Source organism: Vanacampus margaritifer, chromosome 1 (genome assembly GCF_051991255.1).
Source record: "Vanacampus margaritifer isolate UIUO_Vmar chromosome 1, RoL_Vmar_1.0, whole genome shotgun sequence".
Lineage (NCBI taxonomy): Eukaryota > Metazoa > Chordata > Actinopteri > Syngnathiformes > Syngnathidae > Vanacampus > Vanacampus margaritifer.
The window spans coordinates 7,112,825-7,126,776 of NC_135432.1; the positions used below are offsets into that span (position 1 = coordinate 7,112,825).

General features: G+C 39.4%; 1 protein-coding gene across 1 annotated transcript in view; it reads left to right on the forward strand.

Moving 5' to 3' along the window:
• Positions 1-2,038: 2,038 nt before the first annotated feature.
• The window catches only part of LOC144061561 (sterile alpha motif domain-containing protein 10-like), a 57,326-nt gene continuing 45,412 nt past the window's right edge, over positions 2,039-13,952 (forward strand). Inside the window, exon 1 of the mRNA XM_077582126.1 lies at positions 2,039-2,266. Coding sequence (XP_077438252.1) covers positions 2,254-2,266 — 13 coding nt within the window. The 5' untranslated portion in view covers positions 2,039-2,253. The remainder of the gene's footprint in view (positions 2,267-13,952) is intronic.

The window sequence follows — 13,952 nt, forward strand, 5'->3', positions numbered from 1 at the left end:
AGACACAAGCTCCACTTGCTCCCCAATCATCCTCTTTGAAGTGAAGCTCAGCTGCCTGTTGGAAAATGCTGACTGACCACGGCATCTGCTTGCAAAAACGTCCGACTTTTGTCTATTTTGGAGGAACATCTGCCTCATTTGTGATGCAAAGGTGGTCAAATGTTTGCTTAGATGTTATAATCCACAGTACATACATTTGTATTCCCTACAATTCTAGTGAAGCATCCTGAGGTTGCTCGATCAATAACAATGATGTACAGATGAGTTGATGTTACTTGAACCCTGACAAGAGCCCTTAAGCAAGGCACCAGACGCTCTGACATGATACATTGTGGAGTGCTCCTCATTCTTACATCCTGTCCATTAGTACACATAATTTGCTGAAAAATAATAAATAATAATACATTCATGCAGGAAGATGACACGGGCCATGACAATTGTCAATTTTAGTATATGCCTGTGCAAGTGGCCCCCAAGCCATAGTTTGGACACCAATTTTTTTTTGTAGAAAACTGCAGCCTTCAAACTTAATTGATTATCGCTTCCAAGAAACAATAAAACAATCAAATGGTTCAAGGGAAGCTCTTTATGTCTGTAATTAAATTATAACAAGCAAAAAATTGTATTAACTGCACAACACGGAAGACAGTTCTGATGAACTCCCAAAGGCTCTGACTCTCATCAAAGCTGTTTTTGCTTCTGCATTTAATTCCCAAATGTGCTTTTGAAAATTTAACCAAATATCACAAAAGCTCACAATTATATTATTACTGTGCATGGTCTTCGCAAAAGAGTGTGCGGTGTGTATGTGCGTCAGAAAGAGAGAGATACTTTATTGGCTCCATATTTTGATGAATGAAAAAAAAATAACTGAATCTAACTATCCATCCTTTTTTTGCGTAGCATTTATCCCGATGATGATCACTCACACAGTCAACTGCAGAGCTGACACATGAAGGCGGACAAATGACAATCCCTAATTGTCATGCAAAGGGGACATTCTATTTAAATTCTGCCGAGATGTGCGGGTCTGCATGCTCACCTCTTCGTCCGTTTTAATCTTGTGAGACCAGAATTAGTACGCACACATTGTATTGTTTTGCCGTTTTTAATATACAGCAGTCAATTTGTTCTTCATCTTTTCAGGATGTTAAAAAGAATGGCACCTTCCTTGTATGCAATGTGTTGTCAAAGGCTTGATAGTTTTTTTTTTTTTTTTTTTGTATTATTAGTTGTGTTTTTATGAAACCATGACTGTGGATGGTATGATAATCAATGACTTCTCAGCCGAGTTGTTTCTTTAAATTTGAATTCAGACGTGAGTCCTGACTACCATAGCTCAACCACTGATCCTAATGGGGTAGTTGCCACGGACTTCCGGGTTTTTACACATCAGTGCCATTACGGCCAACACTCGCGCCCCCCAACTGCGCGTTCCCGCTCATCGGCGGGAGGGCGTATTGGCTATCTGAAATGAGACAGACACGTCACATTCGCAGCCTCGCACCCGTCGACGGCAACGCGCCAACCGAGGAGCACAAAGGCGAAAGCGCAAGTACTGGGACGCGGCCTACACGCCGCAAACCGGAAATGGAAACAAAGTTGATGGGTGAAAACCCGCGAGTCAGAAGTCCCGCCTCCATGGCATATAGTCCATAGGTTCAGTTTGCTGTCTACATATATTGTAAATTGATTACTGGGCTGTCCCTCTAAATTCTGAGCTGGTCTCTTGAGGAAAATAATAATTAAATAATTATGATGATCACTTTAGAAATATATGTTTCTCTAATTTGCTTCAATCTTGCTTCATGTCCTCCACTGAAAAACATTATAAAAGCATGTGACCAAATGGGTCATGTTCTGATGTATTAAAATAGAGCAAAATTATTTTGTATTTGTATCATTTTAAAACATGACAACTCACACACGCAGGATTAAAAATGAGTGACGGAAAGAGAGAGACGAGCACAGATTGTACGGTGAGCGGTGACCTTTCAGTCTCCAGGCGGTCAGGTGCATGGAGGGGGCGGAGCTTAAGCGCTCACCGCCTCATGTGTGCGAGCTGCCGGCTTCCGTGACAACAAATGGTCGCGGCAAGCGAGAGTGTCGTCCGGCTGTCCGATAGAGAGGACTTCTCCTCCTTCTCCTTCTTCTTCACCGTCCACACCCTCAAAACATTCCGTCGCTCCGGCAGCAGGATGGAAGAAGAAGCCTGGTGACAGCACCACGGAGAGACCCACGCCGAGAGCGAGCATGGCGGTGGACGGTAGGCGCGTTTTGTCTTGACGTAACCCGGTAGAGCGGCGAGCCAACGTGAGACTTTTTCTCATTTCACAAGGATGGCAGAGATGCGAGAAGAAAAGGGAAAGTGCCTCGCGTTTTTGTAAAATGAGCGAGAGACTTGTATATTTGCCCGTTTTCTTGAAATACAACAAATAGAAACTAAGTGACATAATCATAAAGCGAGTTGCCCGATATGTTTTCAATATTTTGCCGTACTTTTTTGTTTGTTTTTACATGATTTTTATTTTAAGTGGGTCATGAATTTTAATGAAGTTTTAACATAATTCTCCACCTGCCTCACCTGCATGGGTGGCTTCCAGTATTCAGAGTGGAGAGTGGAGAGGGATACAATAAGCGGGCTTTTATTTGTTCTCCATTCTTTTGTTTGCCTATAAATAGAGATCAAACAGTATAAACAAATGGACGTGCTCATAACAGAGAACGCTTTCTTTTGTATTCATTTTTTTTTTACAGTGTGAAGTTTAATGTGAAGTATGAACCTGAATTCATTTGAAATTGGGAAAAAGAAGTGTGTATATTTTTTATGGAATATTTCAGAAAACAAGTCACTGATGGTGAAGCGGTGCATTCGCTTGACTTTGGATTAGGCGGCATCGGTTCAGTTCCTACACAGTGATGGTGTGAATGTGAGAAACAGTGAATGTTTGTTTTGTCTTCAGTGTGTGCCCTGTGATTGACTGGTGAGCAGCCCAGGATGTAGTCCATCTCACTTCAGAAGTCAGAAGTGGAATGGATGCCATCTATCCACAAGCCTGAACAGGATAAACAAAAGGGCTGCACAATATATTGGAAACAAAAAAATTGATATCGCAATGTGCAAATAGCAAAGGCATGCAAAAAGTTTTATATCGAATTGTATGCTTTTATCTCAGTTTGATCAGTTAGATGCAAACTTAAATATGTGCATCGTCATCCAATATTAATTATTGTTAATTTAGGGTAATTACAATTAATTAAGAATACATTGAGATTGCTTATTCTGCCGCATAAATTGTTTTTAATTCTTTCATCGGATAATAAAAAAAATATTTCTTTAGATACAGTACATGTTAAATATCGCAATATCGGGAAACTACAAAAGACGCGCACAAAAAACCCTTCCAGAGTTGCACAGTGTATCAAATATAAATATCTTTATATAAAATATAATGAATATTAATCATTGTAATCGTGATAATGGCCCATGCAATATGTGTATCAAAGACGCGCAATAAATTTCATATGGAATTGTATACCTTTATCTAACTTTTGACAAATGCAAAAATGCTCATTGCCACTCAATAGACGAACAGAACAACTGGCATAACGAGCAATAGATAACTGAAAAAATATATATAAAAAACATTGGACATTGTTACAGTTAATTAGCTAAGAAATAGGCCTACCAGTACTTATTTTTTTGTATGAAAATAAGTCATTTTTAATATTAATGTAATTTTCTTAGCTACATGTTAAATATCGCACTAATATTGATATTTCATTATTCAACATTATATCACGTTTTTCCAATATTGTGCATCCCTTCTGTATAGCAATCAAATTGGTGGTGAGCAAATTGTCCATTAAACACTGAATAATAATTTTTGGATTCGAGCCAATAATCCAGGAAGTTTATCAACACTTTTATTTACTCACTGTTGGACGCGATCCTAGCAAGGAAGGCGAAATAAAAAAAAAAATACCTGGGTTAGCTTAATGCTAGTTAGCACTTGGTATGACGGAAGCAGATGGATTTATAATTGGAGGTTAATGAAGGTTAAACCTGGAGGTTCAAGTAAGGTATTTTAAAGTAAAAAGGAAAACATTTCCATTGGTTGACATGATTGCGTTAGCGCATATGTGTACGCGCTGATAGGTTATCAAAGTGAATAAGAGGCTGGGTAAAGGACAACATGGACAACATATGATGTCGTAGGGCTGTGCAATTAATCGAAATTCAATTACAATTTCGATTATTATCCTCCATGATTACAAAATGGGCATAATTGTACAAAAACGATTATGAATACTGGGGCTGCAACGAGTCTTCATCATTTCTTCCTCGGATACCCGCTGAGATAGTCGTAGTCAAGCTAACGGCAGTATGCATGAGCACACGGGGCTAACGCTGAGAGAAACCCAATTTAAAAATAAATCTTAACCTTACCAAGTAGAATATGTAGATCAATGCATTGTATCGCTTTTATTTTGAAGTTGTTTCCGGAAGCGCGTCCTCGCGGTACAAGGGCTGACGACGTGCTCGTCTATTTAGAGTTTGTGAACGGTAATAGAAATGCCTCAAACTGTTGCGACAGACGTCAGTAAGACAAAGTCCTGAAGTCACGTTCAAGCTCCAGTTAAGAGCGCTAAAACATAATTATGTTGACATTGTGTTGTACGGCGCATGTTGCCTGCGTTTAGCGGCGACTGATAGCTAACAGCGAGCTATCAGCACCAAGCAGCAATCTAGCCGCGCTAGCTAGCAGCGGTAATGTTTTCCAGCCGTCTGATTACTTTCCAAAGGCTGGGGTCGGCTCCAACGCGAGCGCGCCCGCTACCCTGGTGAGGATTAGCGGTTCAGAAAATGGATTGATGGACTGTGCACACTTTGATGCTGACAGCCTGACTAATTTGCAGTTCCTACTGATCACTTGTTAACAAACCGGGCTTACTCAAATGTGCTATTTATTTAGCCGACAAAATAGCTATTATGGGTCTGACGTCACTAGTTCCATTGACCAAAATCTATGGGGCGAGTTTGCTGACAAGCACAGTTTAAGTAAAAAAAAAAGAAAAAAGAAGTTGATTATCTAAAAATGAAAACCAGTTGATTGTTAATTATTACATACAAATGTATTTTTTTTTGGTCTTCTGTATTTATAATTGTTCTTTAAACAAGGAAGTATATAGGCCTATAGACATATTTTTATTTCTATCAAAATACCCGCTTATTTGCTAAAATTTTCAGTAGGATATCCGAATACCAAAATATTCGATAGCTGGAGCCCTAATAATATTAATTTTGAGTTGTTTTGAGGCACGCCCACACGAGTTCTTTACCACACACTCCTGTCAAAACTAGCTTGCACCCCACAAGCCATACTGCACACTTGTAATTTTTGCTAACATAAATAATATATATGATTACACAATTATAGTGTTTCAAATAATTGTATTTGTCTTAATTTTTTCAAATGTTTAAACATTTTCTTGTTTTGAACAAAAAAATAAATAATCGTTTTGAATAATCGTGATTTCAATTATTATCAAAATAATTGTGATTATTATTTTTTCCATAATCGAGCAGCCCTATGATGTAGATAGATAAAGCGCCGTATTAGTGGACTCCATTAACATTACAGTATGATCAAATTGGATTTTCTATTTTTTGGACTATGATGTGAAACAATCCGTTTGCGTTGATTGGGACTTGCTAGCTAAATGGTAAACGAATAGCAAATACGGATTTTAGGTACGAGTTCGAGCTCTATTATGTTCTGTCCGTCCTTTACCTTCACTTTTCTCCCCCATGGAGGATGTGTTTTGTTCAGGTTAGGCAATTCTACACCAAAAAAAAAAAGCTTTGAAGAGTAGTGGCTTGTGGGCCAAAGAGCAACCAATTACAATTTGGATTGTAGTGAAACAGTATTGATTGCAACTTACCAATTTGTCACTCTTGACCTAGCTCAGATGCGCAGCCATTTCCGCATTGATTTTGGAGGTAACTGGTTTTAAGCCTTGCTGGAGGTACGCTTACGTGCCGCCTGTGTGGCTCTTGTTTGTCATGTTGTTGTCGTGCGTGTGCTTGGCTAGCTAGCTCGTGTGTGCTGCAGGCGAGCTAACAAAAAGTGAGGCCTAATCAGAGCCTCCCTCAGCTCGGGGACATTAATATTTGTCAGCACGATTGTTTTTCAGTGTGTCTCTTATCAGCTGACACTTCATTAGTACTACAGATAGCACACACATTCGAGTATGCTCACTCAGTCAAACACGGGGCTATTTTTTCCTTTTTTTTTTTTTTTTAATGAATCCATAGTTTACTTATGCATCATTAATTGAGTGCTCTGGGCATTGATGAAACCCTCAGAGTGTGTTCTTCTCTTTAAAGATTAATGGGGGGGTTTGTCCAGCAAGATTGAAGAAGCTTATTTACAAGTGTCCGACTAGCATCTCATTAGTTGACACATTATGTAGATTAAAAACTTGCTCTCTGCATTTTTCTATTGATACACAATGGACATATTCAAGTTTTCTATTCCATTCTGTTATGTGTTGATAACTGATTTCCATTTGTGAGGGGGATGCGGTTTCATTGTGGTATGGGAGCTTATAGACAGCATTGGGATGCATTTACAGTTTACATGAGCTTTGCTTATAAATTAATGAGAGGCATTACTGCCTGCTGCACATCAAATCCCTTTTATAGTTGCTTCATACCGTAGCTATACACCAAAGATGGTGTAATTCATCATGCCTGTTTTTTTTTATTGTTCAGGATGTCTGGCATGCAATTGCCATCACAGTATGTACAATGCCTCCGGATGTAAGGTGGCCAATGCCTAATGTATAGACAGTACTGGATTTTTTTTTGTTTCAATGGAGAGCTTCATCCCTCATTCCAGCAGGATTAGGCTTGTGTGAATGTGTAGTGGGCCCGGGCCAAGCTCAGCATGCAGACTTCCAAGATCTCGGGCTATTCCTTGCAATGCATGTTGGCTGGCTGCCATGCATATACATTACAGCGAGACATATGTAAGACACGCACACACACTTGGACACATATGCATCAGCCAGCATGGAGTCAAGCACAGCTGGATGGAAGCGCAAAAGTAAACCATATATTTATTTCCAGTGCCGCTCCCCACTGTGTTACTAAAACACACGCTGCCTAAAAAGAAGTAGAGATTATCTTGTCACCATGACGACACCTGTTGATTAATGCACTGAAGTTTGTGATGCTTCTAGTTAAGCATTTTGAACTCTGGTAGTCATGTCCTATATTGGCCATTGGTGACTTCAGTGTGATAGGCTTAATGTTTTTTTTTTTTTTTTTTTAATATTATATCAAATAGATAACATGTTTAACCTCCAGGAACTTGTATATTTAGTGCTTCAGGCACCTAAAACAATCATTAGAGTGTTTTCCCCCCCTCAGACATGGATTATGAGACAGGTCTTAATAATAAATGAATAAAATAATTAATACATTGAGTAAAAAAATAAATTAAAACCATTGTTTCTAGGGGTGTGAATTGCCTTGTACCTGGCGATTCGTACCACGATTCATAGGTCACGATTCGATTTGATAATCCTGATACGAATCTATAAATTGATTATTGCGATTTATTATTATTATTATTTTTTTACTCAAATTTAGAAAATAATAATCAGTAAACTTGTACATGTACACTGTAAGATTTGTATGAAAATAGGTTGCAGTTTGTTTCATGTTTGAAAAGCACTGAAATAAAATATTAAGGGTTAATGTTCCATTAATATAACATTCTTCCATGCTTAATGTGTGACTCCTAACCCTAAGTAAGACGTTTTGTTGAATATTCCCATAAAAAAAAAATGATGTTTAAAAATCGATTCGGCCGCTTATCGAGTCGATTCGAGAATTGTGCGCTGTAATATCGCAATATAATGCCGAAACGATTTTTTTCTAACACCCCTAATTGTTTCCATTTATATGTATTTATATTAGAAGAGACTTTAATTTCATCTAGGCACTTTTCTATTTAATTGCATTTAAATTTAAAATATGTCTTTGAAACTGGTAGTTTGCCGTGATTATTTAAAGAGACACAGGAAAAAAAAAAAAAGGGCATTATTTTGTGTTCCTTATAGAATGGAGACATAATCTATAATTTGTTTTCATAATAAGTATTAATATAGCATAGGAGGCATTTTTATTCTTTAAATTTAAGTAAAATATTATGTCTTTTTAGGGGGACCAAAATTGTTCCACTAGCCAACAATTTGACCCTTATACACTACGGTGGTGCTTCGATATACGAGTGACCCAATTTATGATTTTTTTGAGTTATAAGCCCTCACTTTGCCAATTTTTTATTTTTATTTTGCAAACGCAAACATGAGATATGAGCGCTGTAATTTTTGTATTTAATCAGTTGTTAATAGCTAATTGTTGTTGTTTTTCAAAAAATACAGCACATTACAACATATACTGTGAACAATATGAAATATAAGAGATGAAATTCAACCCCCCCCCCCCAAAAAAAGTCGACAATTGGCTGATGTTTGCAGTTTTTTTTCTCGCTTGTAAATGTAAATGTTAAGAGACTAAAAATATGTTCTTTCATTGATTGTTTATATATAGTATATATATATATTTTTCATGAATCAGCCGATTGATTGGTTATTGGAATTTTATTATGCCAAATATCGGAAATGGCATCGGCCTAAAAAAAAAAAATCCAAATTTATTGGGCCCTAAAGAAATGGCATTGATTACAACCCACATTATTCACATTTGTCTAACTTGTTTTTTTGTCTGGAAGAATTGCATCCAAGGTTATATTTTTAAAAATATCTCATGTAAACAAACTGCCACTCACGCAACCTTTTGCTCATTCAGCCTGCGAAATATCGCGCCTCCTCCTGTGAGACTTTCTCTATATGCCACAGCTCTCGGATCGGCATGTCATGCGGTTGTATGCGTTGCGAGCCGTGTGTGTTTGTGTGAACATGCAGATGAAGCAGAAGGGCAGCCAGCACCCCCAGTGGGTGAGAGGATGGGGGGTGTCGGCCTTGTTGTGGGGCTGTTAGTTTAACAGACAAACACACCCTTTGTCGCCTTCCCGGCGCGCGTTACGTCGCCTGCTGGGGCCAACGTCCATTTGGCGAACCCCACGCCGACGGCAAATCACCTTTTGCCCTCTGTCGTCAATTGGAATATGGTGCAAATCTGCCAGGAGTCTCACTTGCAGGATCTCGTGTGTGCGCTTTGGAAAGAGCGCGCGAGATACCGACTAAGCTTCCGCCCACGTCCGCGTCCTCGCCGCACGCGGCACGTCACTCATGTCACACGCTGATGTGCAGAGATGGGAAAGCCTCTTGAAGCCATGCACGCACACGACCTTCTGATTGGCACAGCTGGCCCACTTGGCTTGACCTTGTATTTTAAAGCGACCTAGAAAAGGTTTGAATGATGTTAGGGTTCCTTAATCAGGGAGGTTAAAGGGGAACGCAATCTCAAATATTTACAGTGTAAGTGTCCCCACTAAGTCTAAACACTGTATGTGATTAACGTTTAGAAATAAAAAACAACAACAGAATAATTCATCAATTATCATCCATCTCAGGTGGCCACCATTTTGGGTAATATCACCCTTTGCATTTTCTGTTGATCAAAATTAACGTCACAACTGCTCTCGCACTTGCGTTGCGAACGTCTCATGGCCAAACCCGGAAAACAGGTTAGCGGACTTCACATGGTCGTTGTGATAATTAGCATGACGACATGATTGTTTGAAAAAAGGTACGAGTAACTCGACGTAAGAGTTTATCAAGATATGAGTCGTCCTTTCACTTTTTTTCCCCATTTCATTTATTTAGGAACATATTAAAAATACTTATGAACACAACAAAACAAATGTAGTTGTAACACATTTGGGTTAAGAAAAGAAAAAAATGACAGAGTCATGCCAGGGAAAGCGTAAAAAAACCCTCTAAGGGTTTGACTAGTAAGGCTCCCTTAGGTCAGTTTTTAATAGCATTCAGAGCAAACAAACATAATAAGCAGCCAAAGCTAACAAACATAAGATAAGAAAACAAATGCAAGAACAATGTTTTTTTTGTGCTTTGACTTGTGAGTGCAAACTTGATATACAAGCGCTGTGTCGTTGCAGTGAACTAAATTCACAACACAATAAGCAGCACTTAATAATAAATAATGAACAATTCTTCAAAAAAGAGGCATCACACTGTTTGTCACCTCCAATTAAATGTTACTGTCAAATTAAACATAAAACAAACAGAATTACATTTTGTGTCTTTAAGCCAAACTCATATCTTAGAATTCCAGTCTGCTAATTTAATGCTAGTGCTAGATAACATCTATGTTGAAGCGTTATTTATAGTCATTTAAACAACAGATTGAACACAAACAGTGCAGTTACACTTTTTTTGGGCAGTCATGTATTCTTTATCCTCTGTGAAGAACAACTAATATTAAGTGATGCATCTAAATAAACAGCATATCCATCTGTCTGTCTTATACTGCTCCCGGTGGCTAAGGCGAGCACACCAGATGTATCAGCATTGGCCATTCAATTAACGCAGTGTGACAAGAACTGTTGAATGTTTTCTAAATTTTATTTAATTATGTCAATACTGTATGTTTTTATAAAGTACACTAAATATTATGAGTCTTTTTTGTCCTTCATTTTAATTTATTTATGGGATTTCCATTCATTAGGAAAGATAATTTGAGTTACCAGTGTTTTGAGTTGTGAGCATGGTCACATAACAAATTTAAGTCATTTATCTTTGTCATTTTTATTAATCACTGCTGTTTTGCCATCAAAAAGTCCTCTATTTGCTTTTTAATGGAAGCAATACATTTATCAAGAGTGTCTGTGACCGGTGGCACGATAGATGAATGAATGAATCAGTAGATAAACATCTACACGCTTTGGCTTTTCAGGGAGTGATGAAGTAGAGGAGAGCAGCGTGCAATAAAAATCAGCCGCGGATTAGCGCCAGCGCGCATGCTGGATTTTGGATTCCGTCGGTCACGCTTCAACTGCCTCATCCGGTCTGACCTCGCCGCTAACCTTGGCATCCTCCTATATTTCCTCAAGTGACAAGGCCTCACTGCTCGTATCCAGCGCCCGCATCTTCGTGTCCAACAATTCACACCCGTTCCCCCGGCCCCTTCTCTCTAAATTAGAGTGCTCGTAGATCCGTATCCAATTTCTCCCCTTTAATCAGGGAGACAGGAGAAAGGGTTTGAATGGTTGTTGGGTACGAATCCATACGATGGTAAAAAGGGATGCCATATTTTTTGAAGGGATTACTAATTGGGTAACATTTCATGTGAGGATTATAATCTTGATGATCCGCACTGTTGATGCTGACTTAATCTTCTCCAACTAGAGTACAATTTGAATTATTTCCCCTCATCATTGAAATGCTATTAATCCATTACAACCTCCCCAAATAAAAACTCTATAACGTACTTTATAACAAATATAGACTGACATAATGAAATAGTGAATCATGATGTATGACCAACACCAAAGTGTGTTCCGGGTTTGCGGTACCGCTATTTTGACGATTATTTTTGTCCAGTTATAACTTAATTTTGTCCTTTATTTTGGGAGGTAATTCCAATTTTGGCCACTAGGTGATGGCACACAATTGTGTTTAGCACTGGTAATTTAAAAGAAGAAGAGAAAACAGGAAGCGTTTCAAGATCAGGCAAATTTTTGCTGATTAGAACAGATTGTTGAATATTCTCAATCATCAATCATTTGACTGTAGCTTCATTTTATACTGTATGTCTTTGGGCACGTTTATTGATGTATATTGTGAGATAAGTTTATTAGTGGTTACCAGTTGAGGTGGCTCGGGCATCTGGTTCGGATGCCTGCTGGACGCCTCCCTGGGGAGGTATTCCGGGCATGTCCTACCGGCGGGAGGCCCCAGGGACGACCCAGGACACACTGGAGAGACTACGTCTCTCGGCTGGCCTGGGAACGCCTTGGGATCCCGTCGGAGGAGCTGGGTGAAGTGGCTGGGGAGAGGGAAGTCTGGGCTTCCCTGCTAAAGCTGCTGCCCCTGCGACCCGACCCCGGATAAGCGGAATTGAAGACGGAACTGAAGTTTGTTTGTTTAGAAATAGTGGGATCTGTTTTCTGTAACACACATTGATACACTGGTAGGTTATTTGTACATTATTTTTGATGTATCCATTGCTCTTCTTGCACTCTCTCAATATATTAATGTTTTTGAATGTGCCATAAATGCTATAAAACATGCCTTGGGAGTTTTTAAATAGGGTATTAAAAACCCTTTTAAAACCCGAATATTGGCAATATTCAGGTTTGGAAAGGCCATGAGAACACGCGCAAAAACCTGAATATGCTCTTATTCGTATTTTTGAAAACTCGAATTAGACCCCATCGGTTACCCCATTTCGGACCCGAATTCTTCGTCATATAAACGCTAATCAAAATACCTCGATTAAACATTGATTTACCTTCCACCTATGCTCAATTCTCAAGCAATCTTGGTCTTTTGAGTACAGAAAGTACTTCTATGCAGGGCTGTCTCTCATGTACGCATGCTACCCACCGGAAATACACAAGCAGAGATAAACAAAAATGGAGAAAGTTTGACGCAGCACAACAAGACACTTTTTGAGTGAGGAGGAAAACGACTATTAGTGTGATGAGTGACATGCAAATAATGTCTTTTATCGACAGTAGAAAATACGAAGCGGAAATTTGCGTCATTACGCTGTCAGTGTGTTACAGTTTAGACGGGGGGGTTCCGTATCTGTCTACACATGTAAACGGGTTATTTCGTCAGGAAACGGAATATTGACTTAAACCCGAATATTGACTTAAACCCGAATATTGACGGCAGGTAAACGTAGTCACATTGCGGCGGTGGTCTGTAACCTAACACCCACAATGGAGATTGATCTACTATTTTGGTCAGAAACAAAATGGCAACCTAAAGTCTTATTTCAGCCTTTTCTGAGCCACAGGCTACTGTAGCTTAGTTTAAGGACTGACAAACAAACGCCACAAAATGTTGTGCTGAATTTACCTTTTTAATGACTTGAATCCTTTCCTCCTCACTATTGCCATCTGTCCTGAGCACATGAAAGCACCAGTCGCAATATGTGCTCAGCCTCATCCTTGGCCGGATGACTTTGAGCCGACAAGTTTCAAGGAGAGCAGTCGGCATCCGCCACTCATCCCCCCCCCCCCATTTGCAATCTTTCCATTAAAGCCCGCTAAACAAACAGTCTAATTAAGTGTGGCCTTGTGTGATAGAGGGGGCCTGGAGCTTTCCGCTCTTTGTTAATAGGTTGGCCTTCTCCTACTAAGTGCTGAGGGTCAGTGCAGTCTGTGCTGCAGATTGCCCATTAAACCAAATGGCTATTGGCTTCAGCTTCACTTCTCATGACTCGGGGAGCACAAGTCACATTCATGCACTTGAAAAGCATTCGCAATCGCCTCTCACAAGCTTACCACAATGATATGTGTTGCTTGTGATGGGTGCGTGAGACAGTTGAAAGCTATCTTTCTCTCTCTTCTTCTTCTAACTGCCTACTGCTAACCTTTTTCAAGTTGTCCAGCCTCCGTGCTGCTCATCGTCAGTCGCCTTCCTCACCTTATGCTATCCAACAGTCTGGTAGTGATGAATGGCGAAAATGCTGGTTTGGCTGTCGCAGTGGCGCTCAAATGGGACCCCTCAATTATGTGGCTACCAAGTGTCTGCGGGTCAACTTTGTAGTTGAGGTTGGGAAGAGTGTGTTGTTTAAATGCAGATCAAATGAGACTTTCTTTAACCTCCAGATCTAACTTCTCTCTCTCTCTCTCTCACACACATCTTGTCACTGCGTTTGTTTTGACATCTCAATTTTAAAAACATCGTCGCATGAAATGCCGAGAGCATTTTTGTGTTTC